The sequence below is a fragment of the Hippocampus comes genome, unplaced genomic scaffold (assembly GCF_001891065.2).
Source record: "Hippocampus comes isolate QL1 unplaced genomic scaffold, H_comes_QL1_v1.1 scaffold228, whole genome shotgun sequence".
NCBI lineage: Eukaryota > Metazoa > Chordata > Actinopteri > Syngnathiformes > Syngnathidae > Hippocampus > Hippocampus comes.
The window spans coordinates 465,018-492,947 of NW_017805877.1; the positions used below are offsets into that span (position 1 = coordinate 465,018).

Consider the following 27,930-nt stretch of genomic DNA (forward strand, 5'->3'; position numbering starts at 1 on the left):
GTCACTCTCGAGCAGAAGGCACGGAGACCGAGAAGGAGAAGGACGTGCCTGTACAGTAGTTGCTTGAGTTGTGTATACGTTTTAAAAAGAACCCACACGACAGCTCATTGGTTTTCTGTCATTTTGCTCCGCTGCAGAAACTACCGTGTGAACGCAAGTGGAGCTGCACCGACGTTGCTCCGGTGCTAATACGCTCAGGGGCTTTGTACGTGTGAACGCTCCACAAAATTTGCTCCAGTGTAAAATATATCGCAACAAAATACATCGGTGCAGCGCCGGAGCAAATGTGTGCCGTGTGAACCCCCCTAATATGACGTAAAGAATACAGAGAATAATTTTGTTTAAATATTTATGAAAATAAAATAACAAATTATATCTATGTTATTCTCAGAAAAGTAAATTGAGAATGTTTAGGCTAGCAGAGAAGGCCTTGCTGGCCCTGACGGAACGCCACTGAGTTTGAAAATGTTGTGTGAGCAAGATCTGGGGGGCGGGGGGGTGTCCAAGTCAAAAGGCTCAAGCAAAACATTAATCCCAGACGTGTGAATTTCCTATATGGTTTGAGAAAAGGCGAAAAGTAAATAACAGCTCTTTGTTCTAAAGTAAATAAGTTGTATTTCATGGTTCGGCAGAACAGTGGTCATAACCTCGTTTAAATTGCCACTCGACCTGAAAATGCTGCTTATTCCAACAAATAACATTGTCGTTCATTCTGTGAAATTCTTCACCTATTACGATAACTTTCTTCTTGTTGCCCATTCTCGTGGGTTATTGCTGCTCAATTTTAGAGAATGGGGTGCGAAGACCAGCGCCAATATTGGGGAGCTTTCGTCGAACCGGCAGTGTACAGGAAATAACGCACTTGAATTAGAAAAAGCTGGTGCATGTGCCTTTACTGCCATCCACTGCATCGGGATGCGCACTACAACTAACGGCCACTCGTGGATCTCTGCGCATGCGTGAGAAACGAGGCGGAAAAAAAAGAGGCTACCAAACAACAAGCGGTTTTGTGTAACAGTACATCGAGTACAATCCGACCATCCCTCTCTTAATTACCGGCACGGCAAAAGTGGCTTGTGAGTGTGTGTGTGTGTGTGTGTGTATGTGTGTATGTGTGTGTGTGTGTGTGTGGTGTTCGGGCGTGCGTGCGTGCGTGCGTGTGCGTGTGTGCGCGCGTGCGTGTGACCGCTCGCCATCCGTTGTCGTGGTGCAATTCAGCTAGGAACATGTTCTCGTGTGACACGGGGGCGTTGGTGGCTTGTTAGCGTCTCCCAAGGGAGTGTATGCGAGTCAAAGGGCACCTGAAAGGCGGTGGGAGAGGAAACTGTGCGTCACACAAAGTGACATATTCACCATTGTACCATTTTGAGGACAAATCTGCTCAGTTTGTTGCCATGAAACCAGAGCTAATCTCTGTTTTGGGCAGGAAAGTTTGTTGTTGTTTTTTGTTCTCCCCACTTTCAGTGCAATCCACACCCATTTGGTTGTGAAATGACTCACGCTGGACACTGTGGCTATGGAGTGGCATTGTGGGGATAATATGCTTCGACTGTCTATTTTTTTTTCTTTTCTCCTGAATACAGAGGATGAACAGGGGTCTATTCGGTTTTATTCTCCTAATTTTACAAGTAACAACCCTGATTCATACTTCTGAATGACCGCCCTCCCACTCACGCATAAAAACACCTCCCATCCGCCGCCTACACGAGCTGCAATGCAGAACCCATTCACCTTTCTACGTCTACTTGCGTCACTCGCTATCTCACTGTTGCCGTGGAAACTAACGATGCCCTATCTGCTCACTGGTGGTACTGATGCAGACGTATTCGCCGTGTATGGGCACAAAAACATGTTCAAGCGCAGGTTCTACTTTATGGTCCTTGTGCTAGTCCGAACAATTTTCATTGAATTTAGCCTGGTTTTTTTCTGAGGATGTTTTTTTTTCCAAGAATGGTTTGCCCTGACATTCATTTGACATTCTTGGTCTTGATCATGTGATTATTTACTTTCCTTCCTCTTTTGATCCTTAAGAAAAATCTCAGAAATGACAGATATTCCCTTTTTAGTAAAACATGAGGATTCCTCTTTTCTGCTGTCTCCTTTTCACTTCCACGTCTCATGCTGTATTTCGCATTTTCCTCTATTGGGGCATATTTAAAGTTTCCCTCTCGTGTGAATGTGACTTTTGGTGCTTTAAATCGACGCAGATTCCGCCGTGTCGCACTCTTTGCTGGAGAAAAGATAACGTTTCAGTCGAAATCTGTTTGATATTATGATGTGTGAAATGGTTGCATGTACTTACTCCAGCCTTCATCTCTCACACTGCCCCAGTCATGGGAAGTGACAAATTCAAAATGGTTCCTGTACTTCAACTGTTTCTTTTTTTTGGGGGGGGGGTGGCATCTGTACTTTTAATTATTTATTGATATTTTCCAACTTTTTACTTGTACTCCCTTTGTTTGAAAATGTATCTAGAGTTTCTGCTCCTTATTTTGTCAAATGGGGTTGTTACTTTTTTCAGTGTGTGTATAATGACATGACCGCCCCCCCCACCCCCAAAAAGACGGAGCACTAACAATGATGGTGCAACACATTCGGTGAAGCAAGATATTCCAGAAGAGAATTGCTTGTTGTTCTCAGCTCCAAGAATGAATTGCGGCAAACGCTTTGTGTCTCGTGCCAGCCTAAAACCACCATTGACGTTTTTTTGAGTGTGTTGTCTCAAACAATAATAATCATAGAAACGTTCATTCTGTTTATTCAGACATTTGAGGGCTGGCGTGTAGCTCTTCGTCATGACCACCACATATTCTAGCCACCAGATGTTTTCCACATGCATGTAAGAAAGATGCTAAATCAAGTAGCATCCAGTTCAATTTTTTCCAATTCGTAGTGAAATTATTTGAACACAGCATTTGAAAGCGGATACAATGGCTTTTTTTTCTACACAATTTTGACGCCTCATTTTATATATTTGGTGATGTTTTTTGATCATTCAAATTTGGCAGGGCTGTTAACAACATTTCTCGATGGTGTATCAAATTCACAACGCATTTATTTCGGGACAAGTATGGGAGCTGAATTCTTACTTCTTTTACAAGTTTGAGTACTTTTCCACAGCCGGGTAAAAATGTCATCCAAATAAAATGGACTGACTTTTGACATTTAAAAAGATGCAGATGCCACGGTACAAAAGTGCTAGTGCACAGCAAAGCTTTCACTCGAAATCTGCTTGGTATTAGGTCGTTTTCTAATGGTTGCTCACGGTTCCTCCAGCCCTCGCCTCTCACACCTTCCCCGCCCATGCAGTCTCTCTCTCTCGCTCCCTCGCTCTGCTCGGTTTTGGCGACCCTGAGCTTTTTTATGCTATGACATCAAACCACAATGCATTGCACTGTTTGGAGTTTACCTAGAGTCTCCATGGCAACAAAGGCCGGCCCGGCCCCTTATTCAAATATAACCGGAAACGGACGTCATTTTGGGCCAATCTGTGCGCTCTGGGGTGACATAATGGAATTTTTAGGGCTAGAAAGCGAGCGGTGCATAGCAGACGTGCCACTAGGAAGAGACAACGACTACAGGAGGGGCCCCGGCGTCTGAAACCCTCTAAGGAAAGAGGGTGGTGGTTTACAGGAAATATCCGCCGCTTTCCCCCCATGTTTTGGATAGTGGAGTCTGCGAGTGCGCGCCCTCGTGTGAGGGCGTAGAATGGACACGAGCCTATCCCCAGGCACTGTGCTCAAATCTCCGAGGAGCCCCAGCACCACCTCTTCCCACACCAACATGATGAAGAAGGACATCAATCTCAACCTGGACACGCAGACCTCCGAGACCAAGGCCAATCCGCTGCGCGACGCCGACGTGCTGCTCAACTCGCCGGATTTGGGACTACTCAAACTGGCCTCCCCCGACCTGGAGCGTCTCATCATTCAGTCCAACGGGCTGGTGGGCGCCGCCAACCCGACGTCCCAGTTCCTCTACCCGAAGTCGGCCAGCGACGAGCAGGAGTTCGCGGAAGGCTTCGTCAAGGCTCTGGAGGATTTGCACAAGCAGAACCAGCTGAGCGAAGCCGGCTGCGTCTCGGTGGACAGGCTGGAGCTCCTCGGAGCCGCCAACGCGGTGGGCTCGTCCGCGCTCCAGACGTCGGACTTCCCCGTGTACACCACGCTGAACGGCTACGCCGCCAGCCCGCTGGGCGGCACCACGATCAATTACTCCACCGACACCATCCCTTTCCCGCCGCCTCCGTCCCACCTCAGCCCGCAGCACCAGCAGCGGCAGCAATCCACCGCAGCGGCGCTGTCCCGCCTCCAGTCCGCTGGTGGGACCGTGAAGGACGAGCCGCAGACGGTTCCAGACATGCAGAGCCTCGGGGACAGCCCGCCTCTCTCCCCGATTGACATGGACAACCAGGAGCGAATTAAGGCGGAGAGGAAAAAGCTGCGCAACCGGATAGCTGCCTCCAAGTGCCGCAAGAGGAAACTGGAGAGGATCTCTCGGCTGGAGGACAAGGTGAAGAGCCTGAAGACGCAGAACACCGAGCTGGCGTCCACGGCCAGCGTGCTCCGGGAGCAGGTGGCTCAGCTCAAGCAGAAGGTTATGAACCACGTCAGCAGCGGATGCCAACTTTTACCAAACCAGGTCCAAGCTTACTAATTTTCGGGCACGCTGAATGACTTTGGAGGCAAAGTTGGTAAATGCAGCGTGCAAGTGAACTGAAAGGTTCATTGGCAGAGGGTGTGAGTCGCAAGCCTGCTGCTGAGTGGCCCCAATGGAAGCGGCTTGTTGGCACAAAACAGCCATGTAGCAAACTGCCGTGCAGCACCGTGAGTGTACACACGTGACACACGTGTATGTATACTTGAGGGTGTCAAACTCATTTTTGTCGTGGCCACCCTATACAGTAGTTATGGTTTCCTCTCACAGGGCTGTTACGAAACTATATGCAGTACAAGTAAAATTACCTCGTCGCGTTATAAGCTACACTTTATCGCATAACTAGTTTTTAAAACAATTTAACTATTGTCCAATTTACAGCGGGGCTTTATTTTTTACATAGTGAACACCACGGCTTGCCTGTTTTTCCCTGTTTTGGTCACGTGACATTTGCTGTGCGAGCCCATGGGCACAGACGTCAATTTCAGTCGACGAAAGGGGGCGGTACATCATAAAAAGTCAACCTTCTTGGAAGGCTGAAAACGGGTGGATGAGTTTTCTTAATTCTGATTCCACAGACACTATATTATTTAGACTAGTGGTGGCACAAAATGTTTGACTTGGCTTCCACGTTAATTGGGATTGTTAATTCTATTATTCCAGCTTCCCCAAAACATTTAGTACGTGTTTTCAATCAAGTCAAATAACACCACATTGTATTAAAAAAAGTGAACATTAAGAAATAAAATGGTTCTCTGAAGGCAGGCGTCAGGTACACTGTGACCACCTGAGCATGACACAGCAACATTAAGTGCAAACAATATGCAATTCCACTGGTTCAGATGTGAGGAAGAAATGAAGTAGATACACATGATTTGCTTTATTGGGCCATATAAAATGTGGCGGCCCGTATCTGGCCCCCAGGCCTTGAGTTTGACACCTCTAGTATTGATGGAAAATCTCAACAGCCAAATGTGTCATTAAGTGCTGCCATCCAAATGTACATATGTACTGCCTTACTTGTTTACAAGCACTTGCTCTAACAAATATCTTATTTCCGAAACCATTTATTTACTTTTGTTTTTCAAAAATGAACACTGCATGTTTTCCTGCCAGTAAACCATTGTATTCCATTGTGTTTGTCTCCATGGTGGCTGCTTAGAAGACTTTAGGCACTAAACTTCCATGAATGTACGTGTATGTATTGGGAAGCCCCATTTGTGTACGATGCACTCATCTCTAACATTTATTACATTCACTTCAGTAAAGTGTTTGCGCTTACATTATAAATTAAACAAAAACCAGCTTTTCCTACGATTTAACGGTGATCTTGTCTTGCACTGTCCCTACTGTGTACGAACACTAGATGAGGGTGGGGAACCTATAACCCATGGGCCGAATACGCTTGAAACAATGATACGTGCGTGTTGACAGTTCACATAAATGTAAAATGGCCCTCTGGTGACTTCATAAAAACGGGTAGTGGAGGGAGGGGGGAGAAAAAAAAAGTCCTCACCCAGCAAAGAAGGTTTCAAATTGTGGCACTGACAAAACGATTAATGTATTGCATTAGGACGCCCTCTGTTGGTCATTAGATGAACAAACAGGCCACGTCAATGGCACACATTGATTAAATTACTGTACAGTACTGTACCAACATTTGGGAGTAATTGTAGTTCTCCGACAACTTTCAGCTGCTAGCATTTATTTATTGATCCCTCATTGAGCAAATCTGGCACCACAAAAATCACAGCACAATTCACACAATACCAGATGGGCAGAAAACAGCTATTTACAATTTATAACAGGGAGGGTGTTCTTGAATCATATGCATATTTACAGCCAGAGCAAAATAAATGGGGTAGATGGGGTGACTTGGATTTCATTTTCAATTGCATTCCGTTTACTGCATTTTAGAAAGAGCTGCTGACAGGTTTGCCACAGCCCAGCAAACTTTTATTTGGATTCCTCTTTGGAGGTTGGTGCAGACTGCTCACACACTTGCAATTTAGGACATGCGTGAAAACCATTAGCAGGCTCGTGTTGCTGATATTTGGGTGTGGTCGGAGATAAAACGGAACCTCTTATAGCTCTGTGAGAACAGTCTGCTGTAACACTGGCATCTTTCAAAGTTACATAACTGCTTTGGAAAAGACAAAGTAGATGCTCACCAAACGCCTGGAATGTTTTACTGTCCTCCTGAGGTTGTAAACACCGACATGTTAAAAAAAGCGAGGAGGATTAGAAAGGAGATGCAGATTGGAAACACAGTAAAAATAAAGTTATAAATAATACAAAATATATTCTTGCATGCACTTCAGTGAACGCATGTACAGTAAACCCACATGAGCAAACCCACTTCATTCAAATTTCAACAAAGAACATGCTAAAAAAAAAAAAAAAAAAGATATCGTATTCTCTTGCCAAAAAAAAGACTTGGTTGAAGCTGATGGTGCTGTCATAGTGAAAGAAGAAAACAAATGCACAAAATCTTTAACTCCTGACACGTGGGCCAGATGTCACAACCGATAACGATCCAAGTCAACAAGCGATACAAACAACATAGAGCCTAAAGCACGGGAAAGAATTCATTTGAAATGATTTGGGTGTATAATAGCTTGATTCTGGGTTTTGTGTGCAGCTTCAAATGCAAAGCAAGTGACTTTCTAAATATCTATGCACGACCCACATAAAAGGTTAGCGAAATTGGGCTTTCAGGAGAGTTCCAACAATGTCTACTTCTACACCTTTCTGTGACTTTTCTAGTTTCTTGTTGTAAGCTCCTGATGAAGCCTCAAAGAGTTGCGGATCCTCATCTTGAAAGACTGGAAGAGTCACAGAGAGGATTAGAAAGTTGGAGTAGAACTGCAACTTGTGCAAAAATGTCGTGAAACCTTTTACAGTTGCATTTAAGAGTTTAGTGAGGTTAACATATAAAGGTCGATGAACCATTTTGTTTCATTGGGAAATTTTACCCGAATGCCCAATTGCCATAATTTAATGTGAGGAGCAGACCCTTCCCATGTTCTAAGCATGGGCCAGTGCCAGATTTTAAGGGAAACCGTGGTTTGAAAAAAGTCAGTTTCAAAACAGCTACCCATGTGTAGTATTTTTTTATATTATATATAAATATTTTTTTTGTCTGAGTTGTATTGCAAGCAAAGTGACTCAACCCCTCCCGCTGCTCTGACAAGTAACCACAATTTTTTTTTTTTTTACATTCACCAAAGTACCCACGGACCATGTTGAAAACAAACAAACAAACTTGATTTACCAAAAAATTCTAAATAATAAATGTCAGAGCTGCAATTGCAGGAAGACAATCCTGTAATTTTTTTGTCTTCACAGTTTTTCGACCATCAGAATCTGTTACCAGCCCATGCCCGTTACCGTGACTTCTGTAGTGTTAAAACGTTCGAACAAGACTGTCTTTAAAAAAATTCTAGGAGACTAAATAGGTCAACACTAAGGGGCTGTAGCACCAAAAAACAAAACTGATGCTGCTGTCCACTTTGAATCACAAGAAGTGCCCCCCCGCCCCATTTTTAAGTTAAAAAGCTCGCAAGGTTCAACACAAATCCTAGATTATATTTGACTAGCCATTTGATAAACTGGATTCAATGTATTGGCATTTAAATACAAGCTTCAGAATTATACTTGTACCAATGAATACCTGTCAACTGGGAAATAAACCCTGCTTAACAGGAGTATGGCGACAACAAATCAACTGTTTTGTATTCATTTGGACTTGAGGTTTGAATGTAAATTGCAGGACCCGACATGAACAAATTACAGACAACAATGAGGGCTGGCTCTTGTATCGAGTTTGCACACATTATCTACATATATTGGGGAGGAGGGGGGGACATGGAAATGTTTGCATGTTGAAGAGCACTCGGCCCCTGACTCAATTAGGATTATGCTGTGCGGATGATATAGATTGAAAAGAGCAAATTTGTGGCAATCGATTCTTTATGATGAAGTAGCATTGCTTGCGTGTGTCTGTCAGTGGGCAATCATTCCGGGCAGGTTAACAGATATGAGAGAGAAAAAAAAAAAAAGGGACTGTAAATGGGTTCCCGGACAGCAAATGTAGTGCATATGTATGTGTGTGAGAGCGAGAGAGAGACGTGTTTAGCAAGCACAGTCCTGATGGGACCTCTGTGGCTGCTCGGTGAGCTGTGGGCCTTGCTTGGCTCCGGTGACAGCGGGGTCGTTGTTGTCCAGAGTCTCGGACATCCTCTCGCAGATGATGTCCACCAGCCTCTCAAAGGTCTGCTTCACGTTGATGTTGTCTTTCGCGCTTGCTTCAAAGTGCTCGAAACCTGTCGTCCAACAGAGGGCAGTAGAGAGACATCAATGAGACTAACTGACAAATGCTCCAAGATGGCACCAAAGCCCTGCATCAGAGGGGAGTTGTACTTTGTGTCTAAGAAGTAAGATGAAGTGATGTCTTTCAACTGAGAGAATGATAGCTTTTTATGTTTGGGCAGTCTTAACCTGGGTTGTTAGTGGAAGTATTCACTGCATGTGCGTGCGTATTTATTTTTTTAAATCAAATTGTAAGCCATTTTCTTAGGGTTATGTTGTAAACTGAGTTTGAAATATTAACTGATTCACGGCAGGCCATTTGCAAGGCAGAGTTACCCATATTGCCACAAAGTAAGCACAGACATACTCATTCGAGTGTGAGGTTCCGAAACTTGCCATTTCTTCCCCTCGTAATCAAAATGACAAGCCATGATTCTACATTACCGACACAAAAACTATGCTGCTCTTGAATCCAATGTGATGCAACATCGCCATTTACAGGGACCTGTTAGTCCTTACAGTGTTTTCAAACCATAGTTTCATCAACAAGAAGGGCGAGACCCACTTCCAAGCTTTGAAAAACATACTTAACGAATATATATATTGATAGCAGCACTAAACGTTTGCATTCCAGCGGACTAATACATGGGAGTTTGGGGTCAGGCATACAGTAGCCAAAGGTCCAATTTAACTTGGTGTGTACTGTCAAAAGGGACTTTCTAGAGAAGTGCGGTGAAAGTAGAATGATTGAACTTCAACAGGATGAAGTAAACAGACGCCTGCGCTTACCAAGCTGTTCTGACAGGTGCCGGCCCCTCTCTGTGGCCACCACCCGCTCATCTTCCATATCAACCTTGTTCCCCACCAGGAGCACCTGAGCATTGTCCCATGAGTAGGTCTTGATCTGAGTGGACCTGTCGGGGGTACAAACAAACTAACATTTACTAAATTGAGCATGCACAAATACAAAGCATTACTGAGGGATTGGGCGGCCCAGTGTTCGACTGGTTAGTGTGTCTGCCTCACAATGCAGAGGTGCAGGGTTCTATTCTGGCTCTGGCCTCCCTGTGTGAAGTTTGCATGTTCACCCCGTGCTTGCGTGGGTTTTCTCCGGGTACTCCGGTTTCCTCCCACATTCCAAAAACATGCGTGGCAGGCTGATTGAGCACCCTAAATTGTCCCTCGGTATGAGTGTAGCGTGGATGGTTGGTCGTCTATGTGTGCCCTGCGATTGGCTGGCGACTAGTTCAAAGTGTACCCCGCCTCCTAACCGAAGACAGCCGGGATAGGCTTCAGCACGCCCCGCGTCCCTTGAGCAGATCAGAAAACGGATGGATGGATACTGAGGCATTAGGGCTTGGGATTTTTTCCTTTTTTTTTTTTTAAAAAGTACATCATCAAATGGTGTCATTTTGGCGTGAAACAGCTAACTTTTGACAATGGAGCTCCAAGTTTTTGAAAACGCTCATCAGGGATCAAATTAAAAATGTCGGCAGTATGTTAGACTTTCACCCTACAGATAAATTTCTTTCTAAAAGCAGAACCATGATTATGCTTGATGGATTTGTTTGTTCTGGTGGGGTTAATGTTCCAATGTGTAAGTGAAGTGTCAACAAGGCAACCAGACAGGTTTCAAACAAATATTGAACTTATTTGTCTGAGAAGTCTCTGGATGTTAATATAAAAACCAGTCCAGTCTATTCAACTCACTGGCTCCACGATTATCTTTGCACAGTAGTTTGCATGGCGCTGTCAGGCCATTTATTGGTCTTGTCGCCAGCAATCGACTATGGCACGGGTCCCCAACCTTTTTTGCCCCACGGACCGGTTTATGTCAGACAATATTTTCAGGGACCGGCATTTAAGGTGTGGCGGAAATAATACAACAAAATAATATGGTATGAGCTGCATGGAAACTGTGGTGTTTTCGAAATATAATAATAAACACAAGGAGCGTCTAATCTGGCCGCAACACTCTCTCTGATCGCTATGGTCATGTTTAATGCCTTCAAAATACGATACAACGCAAATTCAAAGTGCATGACAATGACGACTCACCACAGCCCCGAGCTTGATTTTCTGCAACCAGACGGTCCCATCTCGGGGTAATAGGAGACAATGACACCTCAAGTGTGTCCAGTCTACTTCGTAATTTTGTTTTAGTCGCCGTTGCTGCAGAAAACCCCCTCCTCACACAGGTAGCATGTCGGAAATAGCAACAGTGCTACTGTGGCGATCTCAGAATATTCAGCCATAACTTTAAACGGATGTAACGGAGAATCCGGTAATTTTTCAAAATAAAACATCTTTCGTATTCCGAAATAAATAAAACGGAATTAAGGCAAGTTCTTTCTGTGCGGCCCGGTACCAAATGCCCTGCGGACCGGTACCGGTCCGCGGACCGGCGGTTGGGGACCCCTGGACTATGGGATGAGCGAAGTAAAAACCTGAAAGGGGTGCTGAGCAAGAACAGTCAAAAGACACATGACGCACAAGCGTCCCCTCACCAGTCTTGCACGGCGTTAAAGGACTCCTCGTTGGTGATGTCATACATGAGGATGAAGCCCATGGCTCCTCTGTAATAGGCTGTGGTGATGGTCCTGTAGCGCTCCTGGCCGGCCGTGTCCTGCATCCACATACGTGAGTAAAACGCCACGGTTTTCTCTCCATAGAAAAATCCAAATCTGACATTCAGAAAACTCAAAACTTCTGTGTGGGGCTGCAGCTAATGGATAGTTTTAGAACACAAATATTCGAACGATTCTCCCATTGAGTGATCTGATACATAATTTGTTTGACTTTTGGTTTGCATTATTTATTTATTTTTTTGGGCGGGGGTCCTTTTTTTGTTTTGTTTTACTTCACCTACCAGCTGCAGCCAAGTCAACATTGCAAATGAAAACCTGTCTTCAACTGCCTTACCTGGACAAATAAATGTTACATAAAGACATGATAAATAAATAAATATTGATTTAGCATGATTCAACAATATTGTGCATGTGAGGCGCAAATATTATTTTGGTCCACTGGGGGTCTACTGTCATGTTCTACTGTCGTCTCTGTGGGTAAAACTAATGGCTGTAGACAAAAACAAAAAAGAAAAAGCTTAGTTGTGTTCCTACCATTAAGAAGGAACACAGCACTGGACTACACCGAGCGCATAGAGACATTTTACTTGGTGAAAAATATGAATGATATGGCCTCCTATGTCAATGAAATGGTTCAACGCAATGTTCCGTGATTATCTTAAACAATAAATCAGGGGTGTCAAACTCATTTTTGTCTCGGGCCACTTCGGAGTTACGTCTTCCCTCGGAGGGCCGTTCTTTGACAGTTGAGACCACAAACATTTTTAATCTCCTCATCACATTATTATTTGTACACAACAAAATAATGGACTACTAGATTTGAAATCAGTCAACTATAATAGTTTGTTCAATTATTGTTCAAGTGAGTGTAAACAGGATAGCTAAATTATTGCAAAATCTCATTTCTTATTTATTACACATGACAATGTGACATTTCGGTGCACATTTTAGGCCAAACAAAAAAGATAGTGTGTTTCCGGTAACATGAAATTTCAGCATAGGGTCGGTAGGTCGGACAAAGTTTTTTTTTTAAATTAGTTCGCTGAATTTTTTTCGATACATCAATGGATGCTATTTTCTTAACATTATGGTGCGAGCATGCGACTAACAGAAAACGCGGTTTAAACTGTCGTCGGAGATCGCGGCCGCTGCCATGTTTCAATGTTGTTGACAGACGACAGGGCAAACGACGCACGCGCTCAACGTCAATATCGCGAGAGTTTGCACCGATGTAAACCCTCTACGCAAAAATGTAGAGGGTTGTTTCAATAAAATGCCGACCGTAAAGTTTTTTTTCGACGTAGAAATTCTCAGTCGGTCGGGTTACCGGAAACACACTACTTTTTTTTCTACGCCTTAGCAAGGATCATACAATTTGACACACATGCACAATCTAACCTTAACCCGCAATAATCACAAATGCCCTTGGTTGTCTGTTGATTGCTATTTATTGTTTTATTTGTTTATATATTTATGTCTTTTTATGCAGTTCAGTTTCACTGCCCTTATTTTTAGTGTTTTAAATGCACTGCATGTTTACAGTGTGATTGAGAGGAAAGAAATTTCATCTGTGCTGTATATTGTACATACAGCATATTTGACAATAAAGCTGACTTGACATGATTTGCTTTCGCGGGCCACATAAAATGATGTGGCGGGCCGGATCTGGCCCCCGGGCCTTGAGTTTGACACCTGTGCAATAAATGATTGACTGAAAAAGCGCTGCTTGGAGCCGGCTGAGAAGCACAACGATCACGATGGTGCCACCACTGCCGCAATTTGAGAAAGGGAAAAAACCCTGGATGGCGAAAAGGCTCGGACCCGTCTCACCCAAATCTGCAGCTTTATCCTCTTGTCGTTCCTATAGATGGTCTTGACCTTGAAGTCGATGCCCACTGTGCTGACAAAGGCCGGCGTGAACGAGTCATCTGCATAGCGGAAGAGGAAAGACGTCTTGCCCACGCTGCTGTTGCCGATGATGAGGATTTTAAACATGTAGTCAAAGTTCTGGTCCGAGGACTCCTTTTGTCCGTAGGTGGCATTTGCAGACGCCATCTACCCAGGGCATTTAAACACGCACGCACACACACACACACACACACACACACACACACACACACACACACACACACACACACACACACACACAAACCAAAAAGAAAAAACGAAAACTAATCTGTGAGCAGGGAGTTGTCTGAGAACAGAGCACGTGCTTATGTACAAAGGGTGGATCGCTACATTTAATTTTTGGGAGGCAATCTCAATAAAATTAAAAACAGATGTCGACCACAGAAGGTGAAGCTAAGTTAGTCCTTGTTGAGAGCTGCAACTTAAACTTGCAATTGTGACGGCCAGAAGTGAAGTGATCTAATGCGAAACACATTGTGGCAGTGCAGTCGGGGGCAAACAACCCACATATCGTTTGGAATTATTTCAAAAAGGCTGGCATGAGGCTTGTCACTTTTTCACACTATTCAACAACAAAATGTGCATGCAATGTGTCCCCATTCTTACATTGCACACTCAAACCGAGGTGACTCAATGTGTTTGGCTTTCAAAGGTGGAGCAGGGGTAGGCGAAGAGTTTTTTTTTTCTTGCCCCTTCAGCTCTCTACTTTTGACGGACATTCGATAATGACGTCATTTCCAAAACGGCTGAGAGGATTTTATTTATTTATTTATTTTTTTAGTAAACCTTCAAACAAGTATAGTATCTCAAAAAAAAATATATCTGGAAAATATTTACATTTGCAGTAGGCTAAATTAAATTGAGCTCATTACTGTGTGACTGCCCCTCATATGCAAACAATACTCACAAAAAGTCTGAGATATTTGGCTTTAGTAGGAAATTTTGGGTTGAATCTAAAATGCACTGTAAGCTTTATTTAGCACGATTGTCAGTGATTTACGATCGATAGGATCCAAAATACAGCTGCAAATAGGCGAATTTGCGAAAAGTCAATCATGAATATCAAGAGGACCCTTGTACTACATTCCTATAAGCCCATGCCTGGATGCCAACTTGTGGCATTTTCAGCCCACTGCACACACCAAGTGAACACAACCGAACAGTGCACCTTATTTTTCCAAGGTCCTGTACCCATGTATCTTTTTAAAGTCATAAGTCAGTAAGTTGTGAGTCAAACAACAACAACAACGATGCAAACAAATCTGTGGCGTTATCATTTCAACTTTTCATGTGACAGAAACAATGCTATGTGGAGCGCACTTCTTAAGATGTGTCCTTTTCATGACACGATAATAAATATAAATAAATCATAATAAATAAAATATCCATTGGTCCATCCATTTTCTGAACCGATTTATTCTCACAAGGGTGCTGGAGCCTATCCCAGCCATCTTTGGGCAGTAGTCGGGGGACACCCTGAACCGGTTGCCAGCCAATCGCAGGGCACACAGAGACGTACAAACATCCGCACACACACACACCTAGGGACAATTTAGAGTGGTCAATCAGCCTGCCATGCATGTTTTTGGAATGTGGGAGGAAACCGGAGTACCCGGAGAAAACCCATGCAGGAGAACATGCAAACTCCACACAGGGAGGCCGAAACCACGACCTCTGCACTGTATGGTCGACGCGCTAACCACTGGACCGCCCAAATAAAATATGCACACTGCACATAAAATAAAAACCCTACAGAGGGATCAAACGGTTTTCCAAATTGCAGCCTTTGTAATAATAAAATTCCATTCAATTACATTGCAAGGTTGGATTAAACTCAATCAGATGTTCGACCCTCGTTTCAGGGTGCCACATACTTGAATGAACCACAAATGGTGGATGACGACGAGGTAAATGGGTGAAGATGAGAATAGAAGAGGGTTCACTCACTGGAGATCACATTGTCCTGTTGCACAGCAAAACCGATTCGCCATAAAGAGGCATCACGACGAGGAAATGCATCCTAACATAGCAGCTAAAAGCATCTCTGCACAGTGAACCCATCCTAAGAACAACCCCACAAGATGACAAAACGGAAGTATTGGGGCTTAGCAAGGCTAAGCATCAGATCAACTGGCTGACTGGAAACATGCAAGCTCCAAAGGGAGGCTGGGCAGCTGGGCTAGCCAAACGCGGACGGCCATATGGTTGACTAGACCCCCTTATCCCACCCGGGTCACAGCCCCAACCAAATGGAGGTGAAATAAAACAAAAAGCATCGACAAAACTGACCGAACACATTTCAAACAGTTTTCGTGACATTTTCACATCGGAGATTATCCGACGTTAGCAGGCTAATAAAACGATCGAACCAATTACCACCGAGGGTGGGGGGACGTTTTCTGTCAAACGACACACGGCAAGACGGATTGTGAGAGCCACTTATACATCACACGTGGCTCTAGGAGATATAATGAAAGTGACACACAGGTTCGTTGTTGCCATTTAGCTCTCAGTGGCAGGAGGCGCTAGCTAAGCATCCTTGGCTATGTCAAATGAAGGTTACGCTTGCATATTTACGGCTACAAAAATCAGTCGAAACAGACAAGTCGGCATTCCACAAACTAGCAGTGATACACTAAATCCAGACAGAGTAAGCCGGTAACATATGTTCGTATAGTTTACCGTGAAATGCTTGCTTTATTGTCGGCTTCGCTGCAGTCGTTTCAGCCTGGAGCCTGCCCAGCTTCGCACCTGCAGTCTAGCGTGCTTCTCTTGATTGACAGGCCCCGGCCCAGGTGGGTGGGGCCAAAGAAAGTTAAGAATGACTGACATGAGCTTGCACCAATCAGAGAGGAAAACGTGAGCGGGCGAGACGATTGTCAGAATGCAACCATGGGAAATAACCTTTGAAATCTTTTTTTTTTTAAGGAATTATATTCGGCTACATTAAAACTATACACCAAGAATGGGAAACGGGCAATTTTTTATTCATCGACTGATTTATTTATTTAACAAACTCCTCAAATCTTAAATGAACGCTGATAAATGAACGTTCAATGTATGTTTTCCAGGAAAACAGGGAGGGAGAAGGGGATGAGGGAGGGAATCCTGGAAAAGGAAAAGAAAAAGAATTGAAAAAATAGTAGTTAAAAATATGAAAAAAATGAAGAAACAGAAAAAAGAGCCACAAATATGTTAATCCAAGGCGCTCTGATGGATAAATGGTTCGCACGCTCCCCTCACAGGTCCAAGGTTCGACCTTCCTGTGTGGCGTTTGCATGTTCTCCCCATGCCTGCGTGGGTTTTCTCTAGGTACTCGGGTTTCCTCCCACATCCAAAAAACATGCCTGGCAGGTTAATGGAACACTGAATTGTTCGTAAATGTAATCGTGGGTGTGAATAGTTGTTTGTCAATGTGTGCCCTGCGATTGGATGGGAACCAGTTGAGGGTGTACCTCACCTGCTGCGTGAAGACTGCTGGGAGAGGCTCCCGCACGCCCGCGACCCACCCCACGCCCGCGACCCTCCCCACGCCCGCGACCCTCCTGAGGATAAGTGGCTGAGATAACGGCTGGATGAATGTTAATGCAAAGGTGCTGGCTGAACTGCGAATATGCAGGAGTCGACTGTAGTTTTAGGTTGAGATATTACCGTTTACCACAAGATGGCAGACATGTCTAGGCTGCACTTAGACTGGGTCTTATAGTGGCTAAGACAGTGGTTCTTCAGAGTTAGAGGTGTTAGAGGTCCCGAACCCAACCAGTTCATATGCACGTTCACCGAACCCTTCATCAGTGAAAAATCAAAATATGATTTTTTTTTTACAAATTCAAGACATAAAAAAACACATTTATTAAAACCAGAAAAAATAAATAAAATTACAAGGCATAAGTATAGGCTTTTAAAAATGTATGATGTACTATCATGACAGTCACATGGTGAATTCTGAGCGAACTAAATTTCCAGCAGCACTGATTGAACAAGCAATGTAATGTGATCATCTGCAGCCAGCGATGGCCAAGCGGGTGTGTTATTACTAATTGACATCTTGAGTCGGGTGTGTCTTAACCTCCATGGTAGAGGCTCCGTCGAACCACTGAGACCGATTCAGGTTTGATCAAACCTAGGTTAAGAACCACTGGCCTAATATATCCATCCATCCATCCATTTTCCGATCCGCTTTATCATCACGATTCAGGGTGTCCCCTCCTACTGCCCGAAGACAGCTGGGATAGGCTCCAGCAACCCCCGCGACCCTAGTGAGGATCAAGCGGTTCGGTAAATGAATGAATGAATGAATCTATTTTATTTTTAATATGTTACATAATGTTGCAAAGTAAAAATGTCCTTGTGCAGGGAAATGTTTCCCTACTGTTCATATTATCACTTGGAATCTTGGAGGGGGGTTGTATGGGAAGTAACAAAATTGTCATGCTTTACTTTAAAAGAAGCAGGGAGGACATGAAGAGTGAAATGTTTTTCTTTTATTGGCAAGGCGTACAGTTCTAGTTGGAAGGAGGGCACAAACACCCGCAGTTAAACAACAGAGAGATTGTCAAAGCTGTGGTTATCGTTCCTAACCCATACAACATCAACATGACCGTTTTGGACCAGAATCTTTACTGTGGATGAACAATCTTAGTTTGTTCGTGTGGAATGACAACAGAGGAAGACAGTAGAAGGGAAGCAATTCAGAAATCCGCAATGGAAATCTGCCACTTGAATATTTTCACACCAACAAAACATGAAAATGAGTAATGAGGCATGTGGATGTTATTCGCAGACATGAACAGTGGGTGAAAAAATAAAGCTAAAACAGAACAACAAAAAAAAAGCAGAGTAACATTTGAAACCTGTCCCATGAGGAACATCATCCTACAAATGAGAACTAAACCTTGCACTAACAAAGTCTACTTTTCCATTGTGTCTTATAGCCAATATGGAAATAATAAATAAACAGTACATGGAGCAATGTGAGGAAAATGTACAAGAAAAATAACACACACACCGAATCCTGGTGCATGTTGTGCTAGTAACAAAGCTGTTCAATCTACCTTCGCTTTCAAGGCATCTTGTAGTGCTGTCAGTGGTGACAGAAAGCATTGCACATGTTTTCCTCCAGCATGTTGGCAAGTATTCTGCTCAGAAAAAACGTGAGAAAATCTCAGGTGAGAAAATAAGGCTGAAGAAACAAGAGAACGGAGTGATTGGTGCTATAACAGAACTCTATAGTTGTCTTTATGCTGTTCATATATTGTCGACAAAGTTGTGCATCAAATACAGAAAAATAAAGAAAGTCTTGCAAAGTCTCTGACAGCTGTCGTGATGTAGCCTAGGAATTCCACTCAACTACAAACCGCACACATTATACGCATCATCACATTGTACTATAAACAAAACAAAGTGCTTTGGTTTTTATTAGCAAATACATCTATGAAAAAGAAAAAAAAAGGTCCACCCAGTCATTCGCTCCCACATAGAAAAAGACATCACTGCTTTAAGACAATATCAGTTACAGTTTGAATAGGAGTTGGCGAAGACACACTGGGCTCAGATTGGCACACGAGGTGCTACAATCAACCAACTTCATCAGTTTGGCGCTGGTGGAAAGTAGCCTGTGGCAAAATGGAAACTACAGTACGGGATGTGTCATGCTTGCCTGGCACTTGTTTTGTCATTGACGTCTGTGATGAAGAGCAAAATATTGATTCATGGGATGGGGATAAGCCTGACTTGTTTTGTTTTCAACATTACAAAGATACATGCTCCTTATGGTGAAAACGCAACTTTAGTTTGCTAATGCACCGTTGTTCTAAAGTCAGTGGCTGTGGCCCACAGAATGTAGCGTTTTATCTCTGTGCATGTAGCATTTCAGTCAAAAGCCTCCATGTGCTCGTGGTTTGAATCAAAGCCCTTCCAAATCACAATGAGGGCTACTCGTCATGAACAGAAAAGCTTTAAAGTGCTCAACTTGAAGGCAAACTGATCAAATGGGTGGCACCATATCACTGAAGGAGACAAGTGTGTTCAAATGAAAATTAAAGACAGTTTAAACAAATCAGAAACCAGTCATATATATATATATATATATATATATATATATATATATATATATATCTGTAATTTCCCATGCAAGCCATGCAAATACAAATTTCATGCCAAAGATGAAGGACTACTTTTCAACACTAGGGGGCACCATGTAAACAGACCACATTGATGTGGCTGTTATTTCCTGGATGTGTCGACACTTGATTTCTTAAGTTTCCAGACCATCGGTGAGATGTCAAGGCCGGCCAGGCCTTTCTCTGCTTGCTTAATAAACACTATCAGAAGCACTGCGCTGCATTTACAAACCTAAACTGTAATATTTGGTTATTGTCGTGTTTTTGTTTGATGCATTGCTTCAAGGGTGTTTACGTGGATGTTTTTCTCCAAACACATTTTGGCCTCTTTGTAGGTGGCTAACAGGGAAAAATGCGCTGCGAACAAACAAACAAGCAATAAACTAGAAACACACACATGGAAGTTAAATAAAAACAAGACAACAACAAAACAAAAATGCTGTAAGTAAGAAATGCTGTAAACGGTCAAACACTGCAAAATACAGGAATGATGTAAAACACACACACACACACACACACACACACACACACACACACACACACACACACACACACACACACACACACACACACACACACACCCATATGAAAGAATGTTGGAATCACAGCAACAAAGTGGCAGCAAACATTACAAACCACAAAACAAAATGGAAAAAACCCCAAAATAAAACGTTGCTGAAATCCAAAACACAACAACTCAAAAATGACAGGCAAGAAAAAAAAAATGTAAGTTCACGCCAGGCCATTCTTTGTAAAGACCTGAGCGGAATTGCCTGATTCATAGCTACTGTCATTGGCAGTCCTTTGGAGAAAACAAAAGGTACATGTTTTTTTTAAACACACGTATGACATTGTCTTTTACTAGATTATAATCGAGCATCTTAGTTACACGGTTTGACCCTGTGTTTCTTTATAACAGCTTGTACCATATCTAATTAACGCAAGACAATTACAGATCGACAAAAGACAGAAGTTCATCTGAGAGAGGAAAACGGCGGGAATCTTGTATCTGGTCTCACGGCACTGGTCCTGCAGTGTCCCCTAGTGGCCTGGTAAACTTAGTTTGAGTGGCGTGAACCTTGTTTTGGATTTCCTCAGCGTTATTATTTTTTTTTTTTGCATTTGTTTTGTGGTTTATAGTACTTTGTTGCTGTGATTGCATTTATGTGTTTGTTTTTTGTTTGCCTCATTCCTGTTTGGCCATTTGCAGCCTTTCTTATTTGCAGCGTTTTTGTTTTGCAGTTTGTTTTGTGTGTTTTTTAGTTTGTATATGTGTATTTGTCTTTTTTGTTTGCTTTTGTTTGTTTTACCCCCTGAAAAGGTATTTTATTTTACTGTACAGTGTATAACAAATGAATCTACCCAGGGCCTTCAGAATCCAAAGCGCCGGCCTATGTATCTTAAACTAAGCGGCTCAACAAAATAAAGGTAACACTTAAACAGCACAATGTAACTCCAAGTGTTCCCTTAATTTTTTTGATCAGTACATATTAAACCAATCATTTCTCAAATTCATCTTTCCAGGGCCAGTGAACTAGCCCTCAGTGATGATGTAAGAATTGGTCGGTCCTGATTAGTTGGTCGGAGCAAAACTGGTTCAGTCAACTTTGACTTGCAAATCTGTGTCGAGCTGTACTCATTAATATGTTAAATCATTAGCAACTCTGATGAGTATGATGCATTTTAGAAAGTTAAAAAATATTTTTTGGGTCATGACATAACTATTGCTCCAGATGATGGAGGTGGCAGCTAACCTGCGTTTTGGTTCCGTGATAGTGGTGCTATTAAACGGTGGATTAGGTGGGAAAAGTCCCTGAAGGCCCAGGTACCAAATGCATAGCCCGATACACACAAGTACACAAGTAGAGGTAACAAGGTGGAGGCAGGGGACAATGTTTAAAAAAAGCTGTTGGTCATTCATTCTAATCATATTCTTCTTCCAATGGCTGACAGGAGTCACTCAAATTTGTCTGCTGGGTTTCAGGCTCCGACACGCTTGCACCGGTATGACAGTGACCTCAATGAAAAGACAGCATGACAAAGCAAAGGATTTCAAAGGCCAGACAAAACAACACTGTCCAATTGCTAGTTTGGCAAAACCTCTTGCCAGGGAGATGCTCCCTGTTGTTTGTCACGACGTGGGAAGCACGCTTGAATGAGGCAAAACCTCTTCAAGTAACCTTAGCCAAGTTCAAGTGGACGAGCTAATCAAGCTGACGTCATTGTGTTTTTCACACCATTCGCCACTTCCTCAGCATCTTTACAAAAAACTCCAAAAAGAGGAAGACAATTTAGTTTCGGGGCGGAACGAGTATTTTTTGTCACATAGTCCCTGCGGAACATCCACAGTGCGTCTGACTGACGGAACAGAAACGGACAGTCCGAAAAATGGATTGGCGTCCTTTACTGGGCCCAGTCCAGCTCTCTGTCATGAGTGCAAGCGCCCACTTCAACTTGCAGACTTGCTTCACAGTTGCACCCAAGTGCTCCTCATCCCGAGGCTCCTCCCGAGGTCAAGATTGTGTGGGGCTTGGCGAAACGGAGTGGCAGCGGATGAGGCACTGAAATCAAGATGAAAAGTAACCCCCACCCCCTCAAAAAAAGAAGAAAAAAAAAACCACAAAAGGAACTTGGGAAGGGTGCTATGTGTCGAGTCGGACGTCTGATCTCGTGTCTGTCCCACTTTCTGCTGCCACGTCTTTATCGCAGTGTGCAGAAAACGTCCTGGTTGCATCCGCAGTGATGGTTTTAGGGAGCGGCTGAGCAGATCTGGCATCTAAGCCTCTGCCAGAATCAGTTCCGGATGCTTGACTCTCTTTGTTACCTCGCATTTCCTCAGGCAGGCTCTCCGTCTCAGATTCTCCCTCCTCCTCCTCCAAGGTCAGCTCAAATTGGAACTTGTCGGTGGACGGTGCGCCTGTGCATAACCCCGACGCTTCTCCGGTGACTCCCCTTTCTTCCGGGCCTTCAGGATTGGGTGAAGGACTGCGGGGGATCATGCTCTGGTACCATTCTCTGTTATCCTCCAAGGTGTCTAGGATCTCTTGCGCATCGGGGTGAACGAGGTCGGCCCACGTCTCCCAAAGAGGATGGACGATGTAATCGATGAAACCCACCTGAAACGTGAAGACCAGTTGAGAGGGATTCCCTCTTATTCGTTGCCCCCCCCCAACTCGATCGACCTTTCCAACATGGCAGACCCGTATGTCCAGGTGGCAAAAGACTGAACTTTCTCCGACGGCAGCGTTAAGTAAACAAACCTTTCCATGTCATTTGAGCAAGGTGGAACGATTGCACTATCAGGGCAACTGATGGTTTTAGTTTGTTGTCGATTGTGACAATTGACACGTGAGGTCAATAATTTTGGGAACGAGTGAGTCGAAAAACAGCCGTGTCAAAAAATAATCCAATTGGGGCCAAAAAGGGACTGATCTGCCTGCTACTTGGGTCAATTCGACCCAACTTTCTGGGTCGTTTGTACAAAATGACCTAATTTTTATTGGTTTTTGTACAAAAAGACGGTGACATGAAAAACAAACAAACAAACAAATAAACAAACAAACAAACAAACGCTCGCGTCATGATTTCATCTCAGGTCACTCGGATGGATATTCTAGAATTGAATTGGTCGACTGCTGCCGTCCCGCAAGTGCGATTGAGGATGAGGACACACTTTACCTGAGTCTTCTCAATGGAGGCGTTGTGTTTGTCACACATGGGGCTGATCTCCATGCCCTTGTTGCGCTCCCTGTCCCCTTGGGTGAAAAACTCCACCATGATCCGATCCGTCCACTGCCGGTACAGCTCAAGCGGCTTGGTGGGGTTACTCAGATCTGCACAGTGCACCATGTTCTGAAGGACCTGTGGTGACATGGTCGGCATCATTTGTGTGCTAAATATGGTATTTTGGCCCCCGCGGAGAGAAGAGAACCCTGACATGATCCCGATGGCAAGCCAACATTATTCTCGGGATGAAATGAAATGCCAAAGAACTCAAAAAAAAAAGTTCCTTATTTTCCAGAAATGAGACTTCTAAGAGAAAGAAGTTGTTTGAATACAGTTAAAAAAAAAAAAAAAAAAAAAGCAATCTTGACAAGAACAGAGATGTATTTTGGCCAGGTAAAAAATAAATAAATAAATAAATAATACTTATACGAATACTAAGCTTTTCAGTTTGAAAAATAAATTCTCACCTGAATGCGGTCTGAGTAATTGTCCAGAAGCAGAACCCCCAAACTGGTGACCTTCTTGGTCTCGACCATTGTTTTGAGGTCTGCCAGCAGGTTCATGTGTTTGGACATGTCAGTGGCGAGCACCTGTTATGACAACCATCGCGTCAATGTTGTCAGGCCTCCTTCTCATTTGAAAAGCATTTTCTCGACGCCACCAGCTAAAGTCAACTCACCATGTCAATGACTAATTTGCGTAGCGAGTGTCTCTGTTTCTTGCTGAGGTTTTGAAAAATGTCGCAGTTGTCCTCTTGCAGAAGCTTAAAGCCGACAGCCAGGTGGTGGTTCTCCAACACTGATGCGTCGTTGTACATCAAGGCCAGCTCGGAGTCTGAGGGTGGGGAGGTGGGCGGGGAACGTTGATCAAGCTAAAGTTGGATCAAATACACCAAATGACCGAGCTTTCGTGCGGTCAACTCACTGGTGTTGATGAGAAACTGATTGGAAACCCCGGGGTGATCCACATCGTGGATGGCGCTGGCAAAGAGTGCGGCGAGGATCTCGAGATCGCTGAACACGGCCTTCATGGACGCACACACACAAGGAACGCAATCCATTTCAAACCATCAATCGTGACAGTTCTTCATCATTTGTCCGTCAGTGCGCATCTACCTCGAGCGCAGGCGTGGAAAGTAGCACATGAGTGGACTGGACGACGTCGGCCGCGTGGATGTTGTTGTGGTACGCCACATCTGCGTGGTAGTGATCCTCCAAAGTCATCATGAAGGTAATGAAAGTGTCCACTGGAATCTTGAAAGACTTGAGCAGGTCGCGTTCCTGACACAGATGTCTGACGTCAGTTTCTTAATTAAAAACGATTCACCGTGGAAAAACTGATTGGAGAAGGGCTGAATGATTTAGAAAGAAAGAGACTCTCCTTGCAATTTTTCTTCCCTCCACTGTATTTTGGACCAGTTTTATTATTTTACAAAACACTTTGACTTGCAGTCTTGAAGCATTCACGACGACAGCTTGATAAAATTCTGCCAAACAAATGTGGCGTAAACGTAAGTCAGTACGCACAACGATAACACATTTGTACTCCATTTTGTAACAGAGAAGCAAGTAAACGCTAGGAGATTTTTTTTGGCGCTGATTTCGAATCCACCCTCCTTTTTATAACAATAATAGTAAAGGAATAACAACAATTGAATGGATAATAGAGTAATATTTATGAATTAAGGGTTACGTTCAGGAACAGGTGGAATTTTATAGGTATAATTACAATAGATAAAATAGAAAAAAAAATGGCACGTTTTAAATAAACCGATCAAATATACGTAGAGAGTCATGGAAAAAAAAATAGGAGAACACCCTTTGTTTTCTTCAGTCTACAGTTCGGTTGAAATGCCCAGAGCAACTAAAGGTCCATTTGTTTGAAGCGGTATATGAATGACAACAAACATTTGAATCGAAGAGCTGATTGAAACATTTTCCAAAGATTCCCTGAAAATTCCCTCACCGCTTCTACCATCATGGCGATGGCATTCCATTGCCAAAATTGAGGGCCTTTAGGTACTGCATGCTTTCTTTTGTGTCACTTAGTCACGTGATTCGCCTTAACATGCCACACATTCAAACGAACAAGAACTTGAAGAAAACAAAGTGGTCTCATCATTTTTTACCTGGCTGGACATGAAAAAAATCTCTCCTACCGACCGACCGAAATGAATGAGTTTCTTTCTCTTCACCCCACCACTCAAATTACAGCCTTCCCTTGTGATTTAGAAAGTGCGTTGTACTACTACATTGCGATTTGAATCCGGTTCATTGTTGAGATGTTTCACATGCATTTACCTGGAAAACGGTATACATGGTGACCGTGAGCGGACGATTCCCAGAGTGCTCCGAGACCTTAAAGATGTCAATTCCCCATCTGTTAATATCCTCCAATTCCTGTACACACACACACACACACACACACACACACACACACACACACACACACACACACACACACACACACACACACACAAACACATTGTAAAAACAATGCGCAGAAACTTCCATGTCATCTCACAGCATGACTGCAGCTGTCCCCATACCTTGGCTAGAAGACCCTCCTGGGTGGCGTTGACTCCGAAGCGAGGGATGGCGGTGGGTGCGAGGCTGGGACTGTGAGTAGGCCTCTTCACACCACTGATCTGGGACATCGGTCGCTTCTTCTTCTCTTCCTTCGTGGGAGGAGTCATGATGTCCATGTCATGTTGCTTCTCTGTCAAAACATCGCCGTGAACTTGGGTACTTGAGTTGCTCACCTCACCGAAAAGCAAGTGCATGGTTTGGATCCGTAAATGACCACACAAAGTTGAGGGAAATTACCTAGGAAGGTACTTGAGATGAACTCAGAGACCTGGTTACCAGAGCGGCTGGTCTCGGACAGCTGGGTGAGTTCTCGGTTCAACATTCTCTTGAACTGGACGCAGGACAACAAAGCAAACCATCAGCTTTTTTTCTGACACGTTATCATCAAGTGTTTCCCAAGCTTTATTGAGCCGTAAGCGAATCTCACAAAAACTTCCACAAGGTGCTAAACTAATGAGCTTGTCTCAATGTAGTCGGTCACAAGTTCACTTTGTGTGAAATCAGGCCCTGTTTAGTTGAGGACTGTTGTATGCTTAATTGTACGTTCCATCTATTGGACAAGCACATCATTGTCCTCCTGTCACTATACATCACCGGCATAGCTAGATGACCAAATATACAACGTTTGGAGTCAATAAATTCGGATTTCCCAAGCCTGATGAGCATGCACTGATCCAATCAAAAGCTGAACTGCACAGCACTCTGCGTACACAATGACAAAAACTTTGGAGATTTCAAGTTTTTGATTTCCTATACATACTGTATGCGTGTGTGCGTGTGTGCGTGTGTGCGTGTGTGTGTGTGTGTGTGTGTGTGTGTGTGTGTGTGTGTGTGTGCAAATATGATGATCACAAATGCTGCATCTATTCACAACTTTGGGCTTCTCTGTGCTCAAAGACACAACACAGGCATTAAGACATCCACTCTATCTATACACTACGTCCTTCACGACGAGTGTATGCATGGTGATTTCATGATGATTCTTGAATTTCCGGCGAGCATCTTTTATTCTGTGTACCTGCAAGTATATCAGCTTTGTTTTCAACCAAACAGCACCAGATGTCACAATGAGTAAGTGAGTAAATCAGGACGAGAGCTCGATGATCTCAGTTGTGGCGGACATTAGGACCATGCTTCTCACCCAGCAGGCATGTAGTAGGGGGCGTGGTTATGTCAAGGATTGTGGCACAAGTTGTAACTGTTCAGATCTACTTGTTGGCAGTCTTGGAATAAAGAGAACGGCAATCGTGTGGCCTCCTTTCGACTGCCACATTGGTGACCCTGAAGTTAAAATGTTTCGGTTAACGGATGGAGAGGTGTCTTCCTCGGCCACGTCGCCCCAACTCCCGCAACTTGCAGCCGCCGCCTCTGAAGCGAGGCTACCGGAGTTCTGGCAGAGCGACCCGGCCTCGTGGTTTCAGCATGTGGAAGCGCTGTTCCACCTACGGGGAATCACTACCGATGAGCCGAAATATTATATGGTCGTGGCGTCCCTCGACCAGCAGACAACACGTCGTGCGATGCAGCTCCTGCGGGCGCCTCCACAAGGCGGGAAATACGACGCGCTCAAACAACTTCTGCTGAGGAGGTTCAGCTTGTCGGACTCGGAGAGAGCAGACAGACTCCTTTCCCTACCCGGGCTGGGCGATGGCACAGCAGTGGATCTGATGGACAAAATGCTGTCGCTATTAGGCTCAGATGAAGGCGGATTTCTTTTCCCGCGCATTTTCCTGCGCCAACTACCAGGCCCGGTGCGAGCGGTGTTGGCTAACTCGGCATGTCTGACGACCGGCGACTACCGGGGTTTGTCTGAGGAAGCGGATCGAGTTCTGCTGGCTACACGACAGTTCGCCGTGCAGAGTGTGACGGCCGATCCCCTCCTCGAGGCGACACCAGGCGTTGACCCGACAGTGGTGGCCGGAGTGGTTACGTGGAAGCGGCGCGAAAAGGCTCTCTGTTTTTTCCATCAGCGTTTTGGCGCCAAGGCTCGGCGTTGTGTTCCCCCCTGCAACTACGAGGCCCCGGGCACCG

The 27,930-nt window shown here is 44.1% G+C and overlaps 3 protein-coding genes and 2 long non-coding RNA genes across 10 annotated transcripts in view; 1 reads left to right on the forward strand and 4 right to left on the reverse strand.

Annotated features, from left to right (window-relative positions):
• The window catches only part of LOC109527162 (uncharacterized), a 15,365-nt gene extending 14,456 nt beyond the window's left edge, over window positions 1–909 (reverse strand). Inside the window, exon 1 of the long non-coding RNA XR_002170481.1 lies at window positions 729–909. This is a non-coding gene — a long non-coding RNA (uncharacterized LOC109527162). The remainder of the gene's footprint in view (window positions 1–728) is intronic.
• A 1,872-nt stretch (window positions 910–2,781) lies between these two features.
• LOC109527150 (transcription factor jun-D-like) lies at window positions 2,782–5,975 on the forward strand. Its single transcript, XM_019888888.1, has one exon. The coding sequence runs from the start codon at window positions 3,709–3,711 to the stop codon at window positions 4,654–4,656; it is 948 nt and encodes a 315-aa protein (XP_019744447.1). The 5' UTR covers window positions 2,782–3,708; the 3' UTR covers window positions 4,657–5,975.
• Window positions 5,976–6,344: 369 nt separating this feature from the next.
• LOC109527151 (ras-related protein Rab-3A-like) lies at window positions 6,345–16,255 on the reverse strand. Its single transcript, XM_019888889.1, has 5 exons — window positions 16,146–16,255; window positions 13,386–13,610; window positions 11,475–11,593; window positions 9,757–9,881; window positions 6,345–8,981 (listed from the first exon to the last, which is right to left on the reverse strand). The coding sequence occupies exons 2-5, from the start codon at window positions 13,608–13,610 to the stop codon at window positions 8,791–8,793; spliced, it is 660 nt and encodes a 219-aa protein (XP_019744448.1). The 5' UTR covers window positions 16,146–16,255; the 3' UTR covers window positions 6,345–8,790.
• Window positions 10,339–11,470, reverse strand: LOC109527152 (uncharacterized). Its single transcript, XR_002170478.1, has 2 exons — window positions 11,392–11,470; window positions 10,339–10,754 (listed from the first exon to the last, which is right to left on the reverse strand). It is a non-coding gene; the product is annotated as an uncharacterized LOC109527152 (long non-coding RNA).
• Window positions 16,256–19,627: 3,372 nt separating the features above from the next.
• Window positions 19,628–27,930, reverse strand: part of LOC109527140 (cAMP-specific 3',5'-cyclic phosphodiesterase 4C-like) — a 73,302-nt gene continuing 64,999 nt past the window's right edge. For all 6 annotated transcript variants that reach the window (XM_019888869.1, XM_019888868.1, XM_019888872.1 and 3 more), the window contains 9 exons: window positions 26,137–26,230; window positions 25,860–26,029; window positions 25,612–25,710; window positions 24,427–24,591; window positions 24,236–24,335; window positions 23,991–24,145; window positions 23,779–23,901; window positions 23,264–23,446; window positions 19,628–22,701 (listed from right to left, as the gene is read on the reverse strand). In XM_019888869.1, the coding sequence (XP_019744428.1) occupies window positions 22,228–22,701; window positions 23,264–23,446; window positions 23,779–23,901; window positions 23,991–24,145; window positions 24,236–24,335; window positions 24,427–24,591; window positions 25,612–25,710; window positions 25,860–26,029; window positions 26,137–26,230 (1,563 nt within the window). In that variant the 3' untranslated portion in view covers window positions 19,628–22,227. The remainder of the gene's footprint in view (window positions 22,702–23,263; window positions 23,447–23,778; window positions 23,902–23,990; window positions 24,146–24,235; window positions 24,336–24,426; window positions 24,592–25,611; window positions 25,711–25,859; window positions 26,030–26,136; window positions 26,231–27,930) is intronic.